The 22,738-nt window shown below is 39.4% G+C and overlaps 1 protein-coding gene across 2 annotated transcripts in view; it reads right to left on the bottom strand.

The window, feature by feature from the left end:
* The window catches only part of CLDN11 (claudin 11), a 76,564-nt gene that overhangs the window by 15,896 nt on the left and 37,930 nt on the right, over positions 1-22,738 (bottom strand). Inside the window, exon 3 of one of the 2 annotated variants that reach the window (XM_078668065.1) lies at positions 16,740-18,246. The exons of the other annotated variant lie outside the window; for it this stretch is intronic. Within the exon in view, the coding sequence (XP_078524191.1) occupies positions 18,011-18,246 (236 nt within the window). The 3' untranslated portion in view covers positions 16,740-18,010. Of the gene's footprint in view, positions 1-16,739; positions 18,247-22,738 lie in introns of those variants that run through there. 2 annotated transcript variants of the gene reach the window in all.

The raw sequence follows: 22,738 nt of genomic DNA, 5'->3' as shown, positions 1-22,738 counted from the left end.
TATGAAATAATGTCATAAATCAGCGAGAACCATGGTCCAAATTCGAGGACAGGTACCTCTGTACTACCTTAGGGCATCGAGATAAGTTTTTCACCTCCAACCTTTTTTTCATCGTACAATACATGAGCTCTCTTTGGTAATTGATAATGCTATTGTATCTTTTAACTGTTATTTAAAATCTAGGAGAGAACACAACCTCTTCCTGTAATTCAAAATAACTCAGAGCCAAGGTAAAATCTCAAGAGAAAGAGGATTTGCCCAGGTCTGAGCCAAATATTTCATGATTCATGAAGTCCCTCATGAAATTATTTTCACTATTCTTTGGTTGATAGCCCCACCAAATCACACTTTCTAATCCTCTCACATGGGAGCTTGTCAGACCAAATTCCAACCTAACTACTGGGGTTGATACAGATGTATTAAAATGGAATAATATGAGATGCATTTGCCCTTCCATTTTCTCTAGAAAGTCCCATGTTATCACATTGATGGATTGTATAGCAAATAATAGAGTTGGTGGGACTTTCTCCTTGAAAACAGATAGAAACTTCATAAACTGCCTTCGCCCCACTGCGTTATAAAAAGCACGTAACCCATTTGCATACTAGAAGGCCTTGGAGGAGCAATATTCTTTATGGGCTTTATCCAATGTACTAGCAGCCCGTCCCGACGTTGTCCGGGTATGAATTGCTGCCGGCCAGTTGTATATGGTTTTGTAGTATTTCGTTTTGATAGCATTTCTTATCTGTGACTGGCCTGTGAAACGCTCCGATTCACAGTGCACTGCTGATGCACTTAAGAGTGCGCGTTCAGTAGTGTGTGAACTCAAGTTTCCCTACTTTATTTTTCCTTGCAATATTATATAGCGCGAACTCGACAACATGGCATGAGCACAATTTACATTACAGAAGAACACATTCATTTGTGGTAGGTACGGGGAGACAAAGCGATTTGCCTGGAATCACAGGATGTTGAGCTGATGACGAGATTCGAACGTAGCTCCCCAGCTCTAAAGTTCGCAATTCTAGAACTTGTGGCGGGAGGTGTGTCTAAAAGTGTATGTTGGTGCTGGCCATCAATGAGAGAAGCCTGTGCATTTTTCAAAACGGTGGTGAAAAAATACGAGATGTTGCTGGAGATGTGGACCGGCGTGCCACCAATGTACTTACCGGGGGAGGGTAAACGCCCATTATTCCGCAACTTTCTTTCCGCATACCATCACTCCGCATACTTTCAATATGAAAGTACCATGACTCCGCAATGTCATTATAACGCATGGCATTACATTTTATATGCTTTTACCACGCATACATTTACAACGAAATTCGTTGTAAATGCATGAATGGTAAAAGCATGTTGTTTTTTAATGTTTGGATAAGGTAAGTATGGGTATAGGGGTATATGTTTTGTGGTACTGAGGTATATGTTTGGGGTGTTTGGGTATTTTAAGGATTCAGATATAGTTTTTTAGGGTTCAGGGCTAGGTTTGGGTTTTGGGGTATAGGGGTATTTTTAGGGTTCAGGGGTAGGTTTGGGTTTTGGGGTACAGGGGTATTTTAAGGGTTCAGGGCTAGGTTTGGGTTTTGGGGTACAGGGGTATTTTTAAGGTTCAGGACTAGGTGTGGGTTTTGGGGTACAGGGGTATTTTAGGGTTCAGGGGTAGGTTTGGGTTTTGGGGTACATGGTTATTTTTATGGTTCAGGGCTAGGTTTGGGTTTTTTGGGTACAGGGGTATTTTTAGGGTTCAGGGGTAGGTTTGAGTTTTGGGGTACAGGGGTATTTTAAGGGTTCGGGGCTAGGTTTGGGTTTTGGGATACAGGGATATTTTAGGGTTCGGGGTAGGTTTGGGTTTTGGGGTACAGGGGTATTTTTAGGGTTTAGGGATAGGTTTGGATTTTGGGGTACAGGGTATATTTATAGGGTTAAGATGGGTTAGTGTTTAAGGGTGTTGGGGTATTTTAAGGAGTAAGGGTGGGTTATGATTATGGGGTGCAGGGGTATTTAAAGGGAGCAGGGCGGACACCCGGAGCTGGAATGTACAGAACCTGGGAAGAAAAAACTATGAAATATTGGGTACAACGCTCGCTTTTTTTTCCCCGTAATCCCGCGCCCCGCACACACCTACGCCCCCAGCACACGCCCACAGCACATGATATGAGACATGGTATGAAGGGCGGAACGTACCACACGCCCCCAGAGTTTGTAACGCCCCCCAGCACACGCCCACAGCACAACGCAGACACGCCCACAAGGGACTACTTTGCTGGCACTTTTTTTTACCTTTTAAATGTATATGGTGGGCGTCTGCATAGCCTATGTTCTTCTGCTGTACCTGCCCTTTTCAACGCTGTATTGGGTGTTGTGATTGGTGCTGTGGTTCCTGAGATTACCCGCCTCAAAGGTTTGGGCTCTCTCTTTATTATATTAGCATGGATTACCAGTTACAACTTTCCCTAAATAGGGATATGTTTTTACGATCTCTAGTTTATCTGGAACTATACTCCAAACATAGTTACTAATTTTCCCAAACTTTCTGCTTTTTAAAACCAATATCTTGCTCTTTAAAACACTAATCTTCAATAGTTTAAGCAAAACATTGTTGGAGGGACATCAACTGATTTTTCAAGCCCTTGGGTGTTAGATTCAAAATTGAGATATCATCTGCATACGTCAGATAGGGAAAGAAATTGCCACCTCCCTTCTGAGCCTCTCCCTTATTAGCTGAAAAACAATTAGGGAGTTCGGAAACATACAAAGAGAACAGCAATAGGACCTGCAGACACCCTTATTTCAGCCCATTTTTTGTTGGAATTACAGAGGATAATCCCCCCTAATAACAGTTGGCACCAAGTAAAGGATTGCAGGGAGATTATTAATGAGAGAAGGGTGTCAGGCAACTCAAATTCTTTTGTTTTTCCCAAAGTGATGGGCGGCTACCCAATCAGAGGCCGTTGAAAAATCTATCAACGCCACATAGTTACATGGCGAACACCCTTTAAAACGATGAGAGCACATCGCGGTTCCATTACAACGCACATTTTACATCGCGGAAACCTTTACATGGAACTTCTCCACAACGCATCCTGTTACATCGCAGGGTCTTCCACATTGCGTGCTATTACAACGCGTTTACATTAACCCCTCAAATTAAGGCGTACTTTTCAGCTGAGTTTCAGCATACAGATATTTTCTAATGTGCAATGTTTTTTTCCTGGAGCCTGCTTGTTCGACAGGGAGGAATTTTATCCTCCACCACCCACTTGGTCATGTGCTCCAGAATGCGCCTAGTGAATACCCACTGCATCTAATAATGCTATTTGGCGATAATTGCCAGGCAGGTGTCTAGCTCCCTTTCTGTGAGACAGGATTAAGATGCTTCCAGACCTGGAAGAGGAAGTAACCCCAAACTTGTAACAGTCAGCAAAAAGGGATGTGAGATACAAGGACCACAGCAAGGGCTCCTTTTTAATGACTGTCATGGGGATACCCACGACCTCGCTCATAGAGGGAGCATAACATACTGAGGGAGAAGAGGGAGACACTGTAGGGGGAAGAGGCAGCCAGACAGAATTCGCGTTTCCAGAATTTAGGGCTAGATGTAGGTAATGAAAATTTACCGATTCTAAAATACCGAATTTTACCGATTCGGTATTTTAGAATCGGTAAATGCTATGTAGAAAAAAATTCGGTAAGTATTACCGAATCGGTACGATTCAGTATTTACCGAATCGGTAAATACCGATTCAGTAAAATAGGGAAACATTCAAGGGTGACAGGGTGTCACATTGACACCCTGTTGCACCCCTGAATAGTGCTTGTGTGCACAAGTGGCACTCATAGGGCATGTATGTCTGCCATATGGCACTGTTGAAAATGCACAGATTTGCATTTTCGAAGGTATTCGGTATTTACCACTATACTAATAGTTGGTGGTAAATAACGAATCCTTACAGCACATAAGCACTCTTAAAAGTGCTTCCTACATTCCATTTACGGATTCGATACCGAATCGGTAAATAATGATTCGGTAAATACCGAATTGGTAAATACCGATTCTTACCCAATCATCCCCTACATCAGAAATGGCACAATACCAGTCGGTAAGCCTGAAATTTACCGAATTTCGGGTTTACCGACCGGTAATGGGCCACCTACATCGGGCCCTTGGTTCTTTAAGATATGTTCTCCATACTGCTTCTTTTATGGGAACCGGGAGAGACTTTGATCTGGAACCACAGCTGTCAGTGATTATTTCACAGGATCTTTTGGTATCTTTGCAGGAAGCTGCCTCTTTTAACTGATCCTAATTTTGGTCTTCCTTCTCTTTTCTTAGATTACGTTTTTCCTGCATCTTCTCCTCTTTAGGAAATGTAATTACTTTGCTTCGTTCTATAGAGAATTGTACCCTAACTATTTCATTTTTTTTTTTTTTAGGCCTATTACAGAATTCAGATCGGTGTATGGTCTCTGCTGAAGGGAAAAGTTGTTTATTTTTCAGGCAGAGACCTGGGTTTTTACACAGGTTCCATGCATTATGAAATTAGGCATTCTTTAGGTTTTCATGGTATCCGCTGACTGGAGTCAACATGGTCTGTTGCTACTGTATTTGGTTGTTCTGATTAATATCACTCTTGCTTTAACAGAAGGCATTACACAACATCTTCTCATAAGCAGAATTATGGCATTTAAGAAATGATATGCTAAATTGAAATCACTGGAAAGCAAAACAGTACAGTTGAAAAATTGAGTTAATATTAGAAAATCTATACAAAATGGGACAATATTTTTTTAAAGATATTTAGGACACAATATTTATGACAAGTGATATTCCAGTATATGATATTGTGACATACAACCCAGTTCAGCCAAAGTCTTCTCATGACTGAGGTTCTCTTGACTTAATCAGTTGTAATTCTGAATCATTTAGAAATGTTTTTTTATCATGAGTCAGAATTATAGGTGTAGTACAAAAATTGCACCATTACAATGTCTGCTGGGAAATGACCAGGTTGGAGGAACAAATGCTGTAGCATGTGTGCAATAACTGATTACAATTTCCCATTCAGAAAACTTTGGTAATTCTGAAAATGTGAGAATGAGGCCTTATGTATGAGAGCTAATGCACAAAGACTGTGTATTTCCAAGGGGTAATTGGTCATCCATACATCAGAAAAAGTTCCCTGAATGCACACTGCATATCAAAAAGTTGGAGTACTGGCATAAGAGTAAAGAAGCAGAATTAAAGTTTCCCAATGTGAAAATGAGACATGATGGTCCTAATGTGAGCAGGTAGTGAGTTCCAAAACTTGGTTGCCAGAAAGAAAAAAGAGTGACTTCCAATTCAGTAGAGGTGGATAAGTGGGATCCAAATCAAATTAAGAATTGAGGACCTTAGGTTTGTGCTGGACAGTAAGAAACCATTTTTTGAGGCTGAATTAAGAACCAGAATTCAAACAACATTCCTGAAACATGCATAGAGCTTTAAAGATAGTTCTTTTCCTGATTGGTAGCAGGCAAATTAAGGGCAAATGTGAAGATAAAGTCTGTCTTGGAATCAAGCCAATTTTTGACTACCTGAAGACTAGAGTTATTGGGATGCCCCACCTATAGTGAATTGCTGTAATTCAACCTTGAGGCAATGTGGGCTTGGACAAGGGTTTTGCAGCAAGAGTAAGTAAGCAATGGGATGATTTTCATAAGAACATTAGTGTTAAGAAGCAGTATGAGGTGACATGTTTGATATGTGCCTTAAAATACCAAGATTTTTTATGTAGATGACTGGCAAAGGAGATGAGCCAAGTTTGGATAGCCACCAAATCAAGCGGTCATGGGTAGGGGATCTATCAAAGCGAAGAATCCCTATTTTATCACTGTTCAATTGCTGGCATTTGAAACACATCCAGGAGCTGACTTCTGAGATGCAGGTGACTTCTAAGAATCAGAGATGATTTCTGATATTGATGCAATGTCATCTGCATATGATAGTAATTGGAAACCTAATGACCTTACAAGAGCTGCAAGTGTGGATACATTTACATTGAACAGCAAGGGACCGAGAGATGATACCTGAGGATGTTGTTGAGGTGAAATGAGGAAGAGACACAGTTTTTGTTTGATTGGTTAGGATTAAATCCAAGAGAGAGTGTTATGAGAGATACCTATCTCATACACATCAGTGTCGGTATATCGGTATACTATGCAAAATGATGTTGAATGTGACTGATAGGTCCAGGATGATAAAGGTGGCAGAGCTGCCATGATAGACATAAGTTTCTCCTTTACTGTAATCAGTGCTGTTTCTGTATTATTTTTAAAGTCTAAAGACAGCTTGAAAGTAGTTCAGAAGGCTATTGTGTTAGGTTGACTAGAGTTTTATTGAAAAGCCTTTCGAATATTTTGACCAGGAAAGGCAGAAGAGATTTAGGAGAAAAGTTGCTCATGGTAAAGGGATAGGTTGAGGTTTTTTTAAGCAAAGGTATTATCAAAGCATGTTTCAAGTTGTCAAGCACTGTAGAGGTCATAAGCAAAAGAATCCATAGGTCTCGGAGAGTAAGAACCCATGAGTTCTTGGCCCATAGATAAATGGAACGGACACAAAGCTGAGTCAGAATGGTAGGTCGAAGAAATATGGGGCATATTAGCAAGGCCGCAATATGAAATTATCGTTGCATTTGCGTCCGTTTTCGGCCGAGAAGTGGCGATAATTTCATCGCCTTATCAGCAAAGACACGCTATTGTGTGTTTTGCTGATTTTGCGCCCTTTTCAACAACGCCCAGCTTTGCATCTCTAAAGAGATGCAAAGCGGGCGTTTCAGGGCAAAATTATAGGAGAAATGTCGCTAAGCGACATTTCTCTTATTATCAAGCTGCACGCTCACAAGCAGAGCATTAGGAAAAGTAACGCTAACCACAGTTAACGCTACTTTCCTAATGTCTGCTTGTGACCTGATTTAGCTATGTAATCCAATGGGAGGTAGATTACATGGCTAAAATTGCCCTGCCCTATCAGCAAGGTTATCGCCAGTTTCAATGGAATATCGCTGGAAAACCAGCGATATTCCATTGAAAACGGCGATAATCCCCGCTATCGCTGGGATTTTTATCTCCATGGCGTTAAGCATTGTTAATACAATGCTACCATGGAGATTATCGCCTGCGATAGCGGGCGATAGATTTACTCACACTAGCAGCGGTCAGCGATAATTATCGCTGCCGCTTGCTAATATGCCCCTCAATCTTTTTCAAGAGGAAGCATAAACAATATGTTTAGTCTCAATGTAAATGTAACAATTAATATGCTTTAATTGCTTTAATATTACAACAATTTGATTCTGATTCTGATTATCACAGAGGTATTTTTAACATCTAATTGCTTTATGTACTAGTTAACATAAACAGAGAGAGCTCATGTTTCTCTCAAGCACATTTTACAAAATGTTATAGTGGTAACACATTGTGGGCAAGAATGCTAGGTCCAGTAAAGAGAAAAGCCAATTGAAAGCCCTGGTGAAAGTTCAATAATAAATTGGTTAGCTTCCTCCATCACTCCTACCAGCATACGACCATCAGCCCTCCAATGCTGTTTCCCAAAACAAAGATACTGAAAACCATCCATAGGCAAGATGCACCTTGACAGAAGTAAAAAGGCATGGCCACCACCTTAAGTCTTCAGCTGCATTGGTGTTCAATGACAAGATCCCACAGAAAATCCAAAGATTATCATATATATTTATAATTTGTAGTTTATGCATAACTTCAGATTTTTAATTATACAACTAAATATTGCTATTTATAGTATATATATATATATATATATATATATATATATATGTATGTGTATATATACGTATATATATATATATACACTATAAATAGCAATATATATATATATATACTATAAATAGCAATATTTAGTTGTATAATTAAAAATGTGAAGTTATGCATAAACTACGAATTATTAAATCACACCATTTCATACTAATGTTAAAAACATTAGACAGCATGAGGGAAAGGCGTATCTCTAAACTGCAAATGAGTTTTGCTTGATCTATTTAATTTGAAGCATTCCATCCCTGACTAGCATCTATGCAAATTGAAAAGAATTGTGATCCCCAGTCTCTAACATGGACATGGTTCATGAGGTTATCTGCTCCTCTTGATAAAGTTTGGACATATGTTGATCCATTCAGTAAAGCACATGTGCAGCATGGAATTATATTTATTAATTGTAAGTGGTAATGGGCTTGACTGCACTACACAACAGTGATTAAGCGAGAAATTCTTAGCATAAAATACAAGTGGAGCAGGGATTAACAGATGTGTTTAAATACTTCAAGAGCTCATTGTGATCAAGATATTAAGGAAACCCACTGGTTTTCTAATAGTAACTGTACCTGTAAACATACCCTGTCATTTAACAGACACAATGAACTACTGCTAAATAACTGAACTAGCCTTCAAGATGGTTCACGGACAGAATATCGGAAGCAAAAATATCTGTGGACAGAATAATGTGTCAAAAATATCAAGGACCATAATGTCAGGAAGGTAATATATATTGTTAAAGTACATATATGTGGAGTTATATATAGACTTTCCTTACCTATAGAAACTTACCTTCATGATATTTTTGTCCTCAATATTCTTAACACACTATATTTGGCTCACATAATAATTGTTTCCGATATCTTGTCTAACCACAATCCAGCATCTGACCCAACAAACAAGATGTGCCATTCATAGATTCAATTCAATTTAAAATGGATTGTCACATTCCACCGCATGCATGGGCTCACCTTTTTTCTAGTGTATATTGGAATAAGAGCTAAGATATTAGTAGTCTGGTCATTCTCTACTGTTTAATAAGCTGTATTGTATCTCTCCTTGGTTATTAAAGCAATCAAGCCAGTTCACGGGTCTGATGGCCTGCCTATGAATATTTTCTTAAATGCAATGGTTACCTAGGGGGGGGGGGGGGCATGATTACCAATGCTTACAAAGCTGTGTGCACCACGAAAATGTCACCCTCATGGCCCAAGTCTCTAATTATCCCAATGATTAAGAAAGGAAACAGAGAAGATCTTCCTTGTTATTGGCTATTATCCCTTATAGATTCTACAATCAAAATTCTAGCTAGAATACTAATATCTAGAATTGAGGAATGGGCACATTCTAATGAACTTTTACCTGAATAAAAATGTGGGTTTAGTGCTGGGTTAGGTACCGTAGAACAATAACTAAATGTACATCTAATTATAAGTTAATATGTATTCTCTGGATTTAAGTTCTAATTTTAACTGCATAAATCAAAATCAATTGTTGGCTAGTTTAGAATTATGGGCATAGACAAACATATTATCTACTTTCTTTGCTGTGTACATAGTGACCTTAGAGTTAGTTAGAGTTGTCAAAGTGGACAAGTGCAAAGTTATTTTCAACTTAGAAACAGAAGTCGTTCAGGGTTGCGTCCCCACACCCACCTTTTTTGTATTGTACACATAATAATTGGAGAGCACCTGAAGGGGAAAACCCATGATACCCCTAGACTAGGTGATACACATCTACCTGTGCTATTATTTGCAGATGACACACTCAATATGCAGATAACTGAAAATGGGCTTATGAATTTGGTTGACTCTTACATGTCACTCATGGCCACGACCTAACAACTAACTTCTCTAAGACATGTATTTTCACAACAGGTGCAAAAGCAAAACATCTTTTCAATAAAAAAGTATGAACTGCCTCAATCCTAGTCATTTTGCTATTTAAGTATTAACTGTAACAGAATTAATTCTTAGTCTCATTTCTTACAGTGTAGTATGCTTATATTTACCCAAGTCTCTGGACGCAGCTTTCAGATTTGCTATACGTTTGACAACAAACAGGTACACAATATTAAAATTATTTACAACAGCAAGTGTATTTCAGGAACCACTAATGGTGCTGGTGTCTGGGGCTATTCTGACATCTGTTGGGACTTCCACATTGGATTTTACATAATACTAGGAGCTGGGTTTGGTGTACAGAGCTTAAGAATAAATTAGCCCCAGTTCTTTTGTGGACTTCATATTAAATCAAAATACTATTCTGTATTGCTAGAAGCTAGAGACTACTTAAAAGATACTATGACTGAACTACATTAAAAAGATACAAACTGATTTGGGATGTCCTCAAATATCTAATACTCCCAAAATATATCTAGAGGAGATAAACTATAGGTGAAGAATAGTATTTTAGAGAGACGGTGAAACATAAGGGGAAGTAACAAGCTGGGCAAGTCCATTATTAGATCATTTATGTCAATAAAAAATACAATTGGCTTGAAAACATATCTATCATATCTAACTCTTGTATCTAATGTTTTTTAGAGGAATTTGTTGACATGATTCAGTGTTTAAATAACACTTCAGCAAATATCCTTTCTGCTAAGTTGTGCTTATACACATCTGTGTTCCTCTGACCACAAATCTTTGCAGACGATGATGCATTTTATGTTTTGATACGTGTTATAGGAGCTCTCACATTAGATTTCAGATACATTGATTAAGGTACAGAAATTGTACTAGTTGGTGGGCGGCTTTCTTGCTCTTACAGAAGTTACTTTCTTTTGCTGGTTCAATAGATTGCTTCTTAACTGCTGACGTTACACTGGGAACAAATATCTGTAGTTAATGTATGTTTCTGCTACTGATGTTTTAATGCACTAATTTGAATTGTATATTTGTTTGTATGGTTATCTTAACCAAAATAAACCTCTGACAGTGATCTAAAATTGTCTAGAATTAGTGAATGCTTACTATACCCATAAAGAACAAACATATTTTTTTTAGAAAAAAAGGAAATGCAAAAGCTGACATTATTGATTGTTTATTATATTTCATATACAAGCAAGGTAAAAGAAATGTACACATTATGTTACATAAAAAGGCCTTCAAATAAATGGACACATATTGTTAAAAGAGGTCAGTTGAGCATAAAATATATGTTAACATATGAATTAATGAACAATATTAATGTGAGCAAAACAAAAATAACAATGAAAGTGATAAAGAAATATACTCAGAACTAATAACTGAAACTAATAATTATTTGGAACTTTGTACAAAAATAGATAATGAAAATGAATATAATATGTACATATTGCCCATTGCAAGCTCTATTTTTTGTTTGTCCCCCTCAGACACACAATCAATGTCTCAGGAATTAAAAGAAGTCTACTGCTGCTATAGCAAATCTTTTTACAAAGTATTTACATTAAAGGGATCAATTTAGTCTTCAAAAATGCAATATATAAAAACTATTCCTTGTAATGTTAGTTATTATATGTTTCTTTTTTAATGATGAGCAAGGTGAATACAAAAGGCACAGCTAGAGATGGAATCCAATATAGAAAATAACGGCAAGGTCACAGAGAATATTATCTCGTGTTATGCTTTCCTGTATGATCTAAGAAAACCAATTTTCCATCCTGCAGGGTTTAGTTCGTAGTATACCATATTAAACATTGACAATAAGGCAAATCTAGGTGGACAGACTGTTCTAAGTACTACCAATGGTTTCTCAAGGCACCTGGCTGGTAAATTTGTTCTGCCCATAAACAATGGGTTCATGTTATATACACCCTGATTGCAAAGTGTTTTTGTTTTGTAGAGGATCTTTATAGGCCACAATTATCCAATAGGTAAGATCATGTTGGTTTTCTGAAGGACTTTGCTGCTAATCATTAACCTATAGGAATTTTGTTATCATATGTTATATAACTCAGGGAGGAAAAGAGCATGATAGTTAATCAAATGACACACTATCATACTTCCATTATTGGGTTGATGGTGAGTGGTAACAAAATGTGAGCAAAATCAAAGTAACTAAAATGTGTGCAAAAAATAATAAAAACAAATTTACTAATGACAATCATGGAGACAAACACTTTTTTAGTCAAATTCTCCATCTGCTGATATCTGTTTCTGTATACTGGAAACAAATCGTTGGTTCTCTATGCAAAATATACAATAGTAGTTTCTATTTTTCAAGGTTACAATTGTGCATAAAATATGTATGTTATGTTTGATGTTTTTAGAAATACTGATACTGTTGCATAGAAGACAGTTTCACCCGCTTCTTTTCCCCAGATCTTAAGGCCTATCATAACCATCTCACACATTGATATTAATTATGCTTTAGTCGCATATCATGACTCCCTAATACTAACATTGGATCAAATAGCTCCTTTCAAAAATATTTCATCCACTCTCTCTAGAAGGCAGGCCCCCACATAATTTGCACTTGGAAAAATGAAATATAAATGGCTCGAACTTAGGTGGCACGCAATGAAATCCCCTGTTGATAAAGAAGCATGTAGGTCACTGCTGTACAGTTACAATAATAAGATTAAAACAGCTCGCAAGTATTACAAAACCTCAACAAACGATCAAGCTGGAAATTCTACAAAAGAGCTTTACAAAGTTCTGAACAATTTTGTAAAACCTCGAGCCTGTATCTGCACTATTACGGCCTCACACAAAATTATGTGACTCTCCGGCAGAGCTGGTCTCCCCGAATCCCATCAATGTCCTGGATAAATTTTAGCCATGCTCTTCGGAACAGGTGCAGGAGATGTTGGCCCTTACTAAATTTGGCTCCCCTCTGGACCTATGCCCCCTTAGGATAACCTCCTGATTAGCCAATTTCATTGCACCATAATAAATGGTGCTCTATAATCCTTCTCTAGCTTCAGCCAAACTTTCAACAGACCAGAAGTGGGCCCCAGTACCTCCTAATCTCACAAAGCACACTACCAATCTCAATATCTTTTCAAACTTCCGACCAATTTAGTTGCTCCCTCTGCTAGGAAAAGCTCTAAAAAGTCAGATAAACAACTGCCACCTTCCTAGAAGAACACATGATCCTAGACCCCTCACTATCGGGTTTCAGAGGGCTACATAGAACAGAGACTGACCTAGAGGCAGTCACTGATACCAACAAACTGTCACTAGATGGAGGCCCACCGGGTGTGTTGGCACTACTGGACCTATCCACAGACTTCAATACGTTCTATCACTCAATTTTAATCCACAGACTTCATGATGCAGGAGTATACGGTGGAGCGAAACATTGGCTCAAGGATTTTCTTGTCAATCAAACCCAAACCATCTGTCTAGAGTACTTTAAATCAAGAACAGCTTAGATAAAAAAGAAGTCCCAGGGTTCCTGCTTGAGCCCAACACTATTTTACATCTATGTAGTGCCTCTAGCACAAACTGTGAGATCATGTGAATTTGAGTTTGTATCATATGCTGATGACAACAAACTTCTCATTACTTTCAGGCCGGATACACTAAAAGTGAAGTTTCAGTTTGCAAGTTGTGTGAGGGAAATCGCTGATAGGATGACTAAAAACTACCTCCAACTAAATGGAGAGAAAACTGAGATTGTGCACTTTGGCAATGCACAAGAGATCTGGTTGGCTCATTGGTGATCAGCAGATTTTCGTACAGCCCCTTGCCCAAAAACAGATGGTCAAATATCTTTTATAAAGTATGACCAAACATTAGCCATGAAATGCCAAGTCAACACAGCCTGTGGCGTCTACTTTGCCACAATGTGCCTCCTAAAAAACATTTTCCCTTGGCTTCTATCCATCTCATGAAAGACTTTAGTCCAGGCACTAAATACAAGTCACTTAGGCTATGGGAATGCACTGTTAGTGGCAGCTAATGAAACCCTGCTGTCCAAACTTCAAGTTGTGCAGAATAAGGCTGTGCAGCTAATTTGTAACCTTCCCCCAAGTTCCTCTTTTGCACCTATTTTAAAAACCTTGCATTGGCTTCCCATTCGGAAATGGGCAATCTTCAAGCTATGCTGTCTGACCCATAAGGTGTAAAGCAAGTCTCTTCCTGCCTATTTACATTCTAGACTTGCCATTATCAGCCCACTAGATTGCTTAGGTGAACAAATAAAGCCCTTCTAAAGATTCCACACATACGCACCACCAGATTTTGTGGCACATCTTTCTCCAATCTAGCCCTAATCCATTGGAACAAACTTCCTTTTTATATTTGTATTTGTTACGATTTCATGAGGTTCAAGAAGCTTTTATAGCCCTGGATCAAACTTCCAGCAATAAGGTGTCGGCATTGAAGGTGCTCCAATAGATTTTTTCACAGGCTGCCCTGACCTTTGGAGTCCGCTGCTCACTAACACCTTTAAGGCAATAGCAAGAGAGGGACCTCCCGCCTCCTGGCTTAAAGCCATTTTAGTTCCAATTTCCCAAAAAGGTGACACGCAAGACCGCAGGAATTACAGACCTATTTCCCTTCTAGATAGCACGGCAAAACTAATGGGCAGAGTGCTATTAACCACTTGGCTGCTAAGGGGTGTGCATGTAGGTCCATTGACTTTCCATTGAAATCAATGGGCCCTACATGACGAGTTACCCTTGTCATTAGCACTGAAGGGGTTAAATAGATTGGAGACATGGGCATCGACAAATAATATCCTGAACCCTGCACAGTATGGGTTTCTAAAAAGGAGGGGCACACAAGATCAATGCCTGAATTTGAGCCTGCTTATAACAAAGTACACTCACGCGAAGCAAGGCAATTTATACCTGGCCTTTATGGACCTCAGTGGGGCTTTTGATTGTGTATCTCACCCACAGCTTTGGAGAATTATGAGGGAAATGGGGGTAGACCAGGCAGTGATTATCTTTATTAGACAATTGTACTCAAGGGCTGAAGCATGTGTTAGGTATGGGTCACAGGGAGAATGCACTAGGTGGTTTCTAGTAACGAGAGGAGTTCACGCACCTTTTTTATTTTTGCTGTATACTAATGGGGCGGAGTCTAAATTACTAGAAACAGCGATAGATGTGCCCAGAATAAGGAAGTTGCAAATCCCAATTTTATTATATGCAGATGATACAGTTTTAATTGCGCGGACGGAAAGATCCCTCCAGACAATTTTGAACACTTATGTGGATTTTATGAAAGGTTTGCATCTCCGTACAAATGAAGTCAAGTCATTTGTTTTAATTGCAGGGCCAAAAATCACTAAACCACCATTGTTTTTTATCTCAAATCGTAAAGTGACACAGATGGAGTCTTTCCCATACCTAGGATTCACTTTCGACTACAAGGCATCTTGGAGGAGTATGGTAGAGAACCGTGGGATTATGTTAGAAAAGAGCACTAATGCTATTCGCTCATTCTCAAATAAGCTGGGAACAAGAAACCCAGAAATTTTAAGAAAGGTCTATGGGGCTAAATCGAGAGCAGTAGCCACGTATGGTGCAGGGGTGTGGCGCCATGTTAACGCAAAGAGGATCCAAACAATAGAGGATTTGTTTTGGAAATTAACTTGCATGAAGTACTATCATCCCTTATATAATTGATTGGATAAACGTTGCTCCCATCCTCTTATGGCACTCAGTTTGGCGCGGAGACACAGTGTCATTGACCCAAGAATTAATAGAGGATTGCCTATCCTTTGAGTACAAGGAGAACATTTTATGGCCAAAGTATGTGAAAGATACTTTATACACACTTGATTTAGGTAGCTTATTTGAATCGTCAGAAAAATGTGGCTCTGTCTCAAAACAAGCACTAAAGACCTGTTTAATGATCATTGCTAAAGAAGGGAGATTGAATGTTCAGCGTATTAAACCTACCATTAGAGAATTTATCAAAGGGCCATTGCGGGTTGAGGGGATACCCCCGTATCTGGACTTTGTAACAATCCCACGGCACAGGTTTGTTTTGCTAAGGTTTCGGCTCAATTATATTCCTTGCATGTTGGGCCACCCTGCTAGTATCTTTTCTTTGAATGAGCTCCTGCGTTGCCCATGTAATGACACTTCACGATAGTCTGATTTGCACATCTTTTTTTCTGTAAATGTTATTGTAATCAACGGAAAAGGTTTTTAATTCCGCTTTTACGTAAGCACAATTTTAGACAATGTCGTTTGGCCCTGTATTTATTACGTATGCTGCCTGATCCACTAACCTGTTACAGTGTTGCCTCTTTTTTATGTATGTGTCTCAAATCCAGGAAATCATTTATTGACTGATACTGATGAATTGCTTCTTTTAACATTTTTAACAGTTATGTATACATACTTTTATGATTAATTTGTATTAATCGAATAAAGTATTTTTTAAGATTTTGATGATGATGAAGAAGCTTTTAAAGACGTGGATGTTCTAAAGTGCACTTCTGTCCTGAAGAGCAAGTGCTGAGACACTTCTTCTAGAGTGAGTTTTGCACTCTAAAAAGTGCGAGTAACATAACATAACATTGCATGTCATATTCTCCTGCACCAAAACTGCAACCATGCTTGTGACAAGCAGTCTTACATTATCGCATTATCATGCATGACAACTTACCAATAAACTTTTAAAGATGTGGAGAAGTGTTTAAACATATCTAAGAGTCCATCATGTTCTTTGCCTGTAAGGCACGGCTGGAGAAAAAAGATGTATCACCAAAAATACATCTATCTGGCCATTTTTGATATTAGCCCTGATTTTATGAAACTCTCATGAATATTCATCTAGAAAACAATCACCAGATGGTATGCATTTATAGAATTTATAGAATATAACAACTTATGATACGGCTGTACAAGATGTGAAGATATTTCCCTAAGAAAGACATGCATTTCATCCACCTGGAGCACAATATCTGCAGGACTGCTAATAATCTACAGCCATAGGGTTGTGGTTACAGTTTTGTTTTTTCACTTGGAAAACAAAAGTACATGTGAAGACTTCATTTCCCTTACACACGTACAACCTTGTGAGTGTTGCATGCACTTTAACAAATGTACAGCACCACTTAGACCTGCTCTTTTTAGGATTAACTTGGAAAGTGCAAATACAAGTGGAAAGGCAGTGTAAATGTTTGTGAATACGCATAGTTACACCTTTCTCTGCATTAATGTCTTTTGCATTGTCCACACACCTTACACTCCTCTGAAAACACCCATCTCTAGGTGCAGCATTTGTGGGAATATATGAGGTCAGCTTGTATATAGGATGAAGATGCAACTGGCATCCCTGTCCAGAAAATTCTGCAGATGGTAACTTGGTGAGTCAGAGTTTGGAATGTATTTTTAAAAATGCAACTTTTCTACATATGAATTTGTCTTAGTCTCAGAAATAAAAGAGCAAATGATCCAACATGACTCAGTTCCTACTCAATAATTGTCCTCTTAGCCTGATATTTTCCAGATATGATGAAAATAAATTGACTAAAACACTACTTTGCTCTTTATGCTATGTACACTTACTACTATTTTCACTCATTTCCAGTTGAGTCACCAAGAAACATATTCTTTCATAAATCAGTTTACACAAGAGAGGGACAGCCCAGTCGTCTGATCCAGAGATGAGTAGCTTTTCACCTTAATGAAGCTTGCCAGTATGAAACATATCTGTAATGAGGAAATGTTAGTTATGACCTGTTTGAGTGCTCACTGCTGGCATTGGAAATGTATTCCAGTTGTGGTTGAGAATATCCCCGATCACCATACATTGCAGCTGATCTCTACATTTTATATTATATGTCTATATATCCTGTACAGTACTATGCCTGGAAGCACCAAGGCATTGCTGTTTATGGAGAACAGAATAGACCATACATCTGATGAATTTAGGGGTATGCTATTGTGATTATTTCCCCAAGATGATGATAAATAAAATATGTACACAGAAATCTGTGACAATATTGACAAACAAATTCATTCAGGAACACCTCTTGTTACAATTGGTCTTATTGCTGCAAACTAATATGCTTTACAAATCACACATTCTAGGTTTTCAATTGAAAACCACACAGAATATATTTTTATCCAGAAAAATTGTACATTTGTTGATCCTTGCCACATTGTGTGTCGCTTCACAGCAAAAATAAAAACATAAAATTGCAGGAGTAAACTTAACCTGTCCATTGGAGAACCAAAAAATTGAAATATTGCCACGTCTGCCTCATAACAACTATGTGAGACTGTCCTTTATACATTCACACTCTTAGCGTGTGTTGGGGTACTGGATCCCTGTGAGGAATAATAAAAACGGTTTTCAAGGAGGTCTTGGGACCTTCCCAGACAGCACGCGGAGATAGAACCGCCCAATAGGGTAAGGGCAGCCCCGATCCAGCCGGAATACAGTGAATAGCCAAACGTCACTATCTGAGACTCCTGATGGGCGCACACTGGAAACCAAATGGTGGCGATGGCGGTACAAATCGCTGGCAAGAAAGAAAAGATTAGTCAGAGATTTAAGATACAAATCAAAAGAAAACATAAAACAAATTTTTGGGATTCAAAATAAAAGAAAGAACTTAATATGAAATACTTCAGAAATAACTTGCTGCAGTATTTTACAGCTTAAAAGTAAAAATATATGCGGAGTAAAGAAATTAAATTGCTGTTATAATCTGTCACTATACAGTCTAATGTGGTAATTTTTTGAGACAGCACTGTGATTTCTAATGAATTTAATAGGAAGTTGGGAAATGGATCTATGCTTCAGGGATCTGCATAAAGGCACAGCATTGGAATGATGTGACTGGTGCATTGGCCAACTTATGTAATAATTTTCCTTAGGTTAAAACAAGTCAGGAGAGCTCTAGGTTTGTTAGGTGTCTATATTGGCATGAAATTGTCCCTTCAATATGCCAAAACAAATATGTCCAAGGACCACGAGGCTACCACAGTAGAAGTTAGATATTATAAAAGACCAGCATAACATAAGATAACATAACATAAATTAACATAACATAAAATAACATAGCATAGCATAACGTAATATTACTCCTGACCAGGATTATGTAAAATAATAGCTTTTTGGAAGTATTAAAATATATATTCTCGGTACACATATAGGGACAAATTACAACCTTCTCCAGGGACAAATCTTCACTTAGATTCCCCCAAAGATGCCACAAACCGGGGAAGAAAACATGCATTAAGAGCTATGGTGGATTTCCTCACCTGTTAATGAGGTCAGCCACTTGGAAGGCCTTAATCTCTGCTACTCTTACTCCTCCACAAACTACAGAGAGATAACTGTTCCAATAAACCCAGGGAAAGTGTTCAACAGAGTCATCCGTAACAGAATAAAGGAACAAGTCGGCGGTCATGTACGAGACCAGCAAGTTGGCTTCCGCAAAGCTAGATCGTGCACACATCAGATTGCACACTGCGCATGAGCAGTAAAGAGAATGGAGCCCTCCCCCCATGTCAACTTCATCAAAGGAATTTGACAGCGTGGTTTGAGAGACCCTTTGGAAACTCCTTTGCCACTACAGTGTGCCAGATAAATGTGTAAGAAACAGTAGGCACTACGAGGGAATGACCTGCAAGACAGCTCTTGGAGAACTACTCATGGAAGCCTTCGAAGTGAGAACCAGAGTCTGACAGGGTTGTGTGCTCTCGCATTTTCTCTTCCTGCTGGCCATAGACTGGATCATGAAGACATCCACACCAAGGACAAGAAATGGGATCCAGTGGATACATTGGACACAGCTCTACCAACTGGACTTTGCAGACAACCTGGCCCTACTCTTCGATACACATCTGCAGAAGCAAGAGAAGACTAAAAATGTGGCAGCCACATCAGTAAAACCAAGCTTTGACATTCACAGACAAAAGACCAAAATCCTCAATGCTAATATGACCATCACTACTGCAGTCACTCTTGCAGGTGATACACTGGAAGAGGCTGAGGCCTTCACCTACCTGGACAGTGTCATATACAAGCAGGGCAGCACAGACACCAAAGTCAAGGCAAAAATCAGCAAAGCGAGGGCTGCCTTTATTCAGCTAAAGAAGATCTGGTGCTCCCAGAACCTAACACTACAAACCAAGATTGGGCTTTTTAACACCAATGTAAAATTGGTCCTTCTGTATTGAGCATACACTTGGGAGACAACAGTGACCACCATCAACAGAGTCCAGATCTTCATCAACACATGTCTGAGGAAAATTCTCCAAATCCACTGGCCAAACACCATCAGCAACAACGACCTATGACACTAGATTTTCCAACTCCCTGCTAACTAATGAAGAAATCAGGAAAGGATGCTGGGGCTGGATGGGTCACACCCTACGCAAGCCCGTATCGAACACTACCTGCCAACCCCTCATATGGAACCCTCAAGGCAAAAGGAAAAGAGGAAGGCTAGGAAACTACTGGTGTTGAGGCAACAAGGCTGACTGCAAACAGATGGGTCATACCTGGAGTCAGTTGTAAGAAAAGCCAAGGACAGAAATGGCTGAAAAGACCTGATTGATGGATTATACCCCGGGAGGGGTAGTAGGAATAAATAAGTACTCTGACCCCCATTTTCCATGCAGAAAATGCAGCCAACCAGGAGGAAGAAAATAGCATGACCGCAGCTTCTTAAGCCAACTGTGTCATCAATCCAGGAAGTTAACATCTTCCCCCACAGGGTTGCCATATTTAGGTCTGTGACTTTCTAGAACAAATCCAATGTTCTACCAAAATGTAAAACAACTGGTAGCTGAAACATTACAAACCAACAATTGAGACGGAGTTGAATTGGAGAGCGAGGGCACCTAGAAACTAACAAAAAGTACTGGCTGTAGCTATAAAACTCAGAAAGCTTGGGCTCCAGTTCAAGACCTATAAATCTCTATTTTAACCTTTAAGTGGTTGTTAAATGTGCTACACAAATGCATGGACTACAGATAAATGAATTGCAAAATGTTTGTGAATACAGATTATGTAAACACTCACCCCATCCCCAGCAACCATTTGCCTGCCCTCCAGAGAGCAGCCAAGGTTCATCCACTACAACTACACGTATAACAGTGGAAAATCAACTATACCGCTCCATTTTCTAAAACCACAAATGGGATTTATGGTCAAAAAGCCTTAAATCCTAATTTTGTTAATCAATGACAGTTTCAACCATAAATCCACTTTTTTGTAAGTGTAAGGGTGGCATACTGCTGGACACCTTTTTATTCATCTGTATTTAGTATGCCATGAAAGAGGGAGTGATCATTGTGTAGAGGATGTGATAAGCTAAAGACTAGCCAGTCTACAGTTTGAAACGGACACAGAAATGGGAAGGCTACAAGAACATTGCATTCCATCTTCAGCCCTTTTTAAGGGTGCCTCCTCTTTCAGTTCTGCCTTAAAACACTGTTGCTGATAATTATCTATAAGTATACAGGAGTCCTCAATATTAAAATGTATGCGTGACAGAAGATGGGCTGCTTACCTTTATAAAATGTCACCTTCGAGGTAGCGACCTCCAACATGCTACACTACTTGGCAAAGAAGATCAAAATCTCCAGTGGTGAATATATAAATAAAGCAGCAATTGCATCACCAAGCTTGAGAACAGGAAGTGAAAGATGAAACTGAACAAAGGAACAACCTTCTACAGTGTTACATTCAGGATCTAAAAATCTATCCTGACATGTCTCTCTTCTATTTCTATATGAAAATGTAGACCCACCTTATCAAGGCCCACCTCAATATCAAGCAGCGAGTACACCATCCTCTAGAGCGAAGAATGCCTCTGTTCCTCCGCAAGATGCATTGCTTTTTGATGCTGCCCCAGTTTTACAAGGATGTGTAAATTTGATGTAAAAACAACAGTTGATGGACAGAATGCAGAACTGGGGTGGCTTGGTGAGCAAAAAAACGATGGATTAAACCCAGATCTGTGACTGGGGGTGAATGTTTTGCCATTGTGCAACATTCCGTCCATCAACTTGTGTATTTTGCTGTTCACCCTATGTGGGAAGGGTATGCCCAGACGTGGGTCCCATGCTCACTCCGCCACTGGAGTCAAGCTATCCTGGCTGATGACGGTTGATAGCCAGAAACCGGTCCTAGGATGCTTGATTCCGGTCCAGGGAAGGCATGGATTGGCAGTTTGGGCTGAACTGTTCCCATGTGGCACAGGGTCAAGACTGATTTGCTTATGGCCATGTCTGAAGTGGGGTGGCTTGGTGAGCAAAATAACGATGGATTAAACCCAGATCTGTGACTGGGGGTGAATGTTTTGCAATTGTGCAACATTACGTCCATCATCTGTGTATTGTGGTGTAAATCTGAGGCAGCGCCAAAAATGAACACCGTGCAAAAGCGTAGAAGGAGCAAAACGTCATTTATGATTGTTTTTGGGCAGGTAGGTGTCCCTTCCTGCACAAAAAGAATCATTAAATAATGGAAATGTGCTACTTCTATGTGTGCGGCAGAATGCAGCATGCACAGAAGTAGCAAACCACAATAATCGATTGTTCATTTGCAGGAAGGGACACTTTCCTGCCCATAAACAATCATCTCAGCAACGCAGGCGCCCATGTATTATGGCACCAGGTTGTCTGTGTTGGCACTAGGCAGCTTTTTTAGCGCCAGTGCTAGCGAAAACACAGGGGTGCGACATATTCTTGTAAATACTGAGCATCCCCGCTATTTGGAAATGGCTCAGCGCGTTTACTTATACATATGCCCCTCTATGTGCATCATGGACACTTGTTTTTCTACTGCACAAGAAAATGCCCAGAAAGGGGGGCTGGTTGTTTCTAAAGTAGAAAAAACCCACCAGAAAGCTGCCATAATATGGTGGCCAGCCCGCCATGCATTTTCACCAAATGTTCTCACGTTCTGTCTCTGGGAGCACTTTTGATGAATATGCCCTGCCATACTGGTGAGGATGTCACAATATGTCAGATGAAAGGCCCAAGGGAGGCTTCCCT

This window comes from Lissotriton helveticus, chromosome 11 (genome assembly GCF_964261635.1).
Source record: "Lissotriton helveticus chromosome 11, aLisHel1.1, whole genome shotgun sequence".
NCBI classification, from domain to species: domain Eukaryota; kingdom Metazoa; phylum Chordata; class Amphibia; order Caudata; family Salamandridae; genus Lissotriton; species Lissotriton helveticus.
This window is presented reverse-complemented; position numbering and strand designations above follow the sequence as displayed.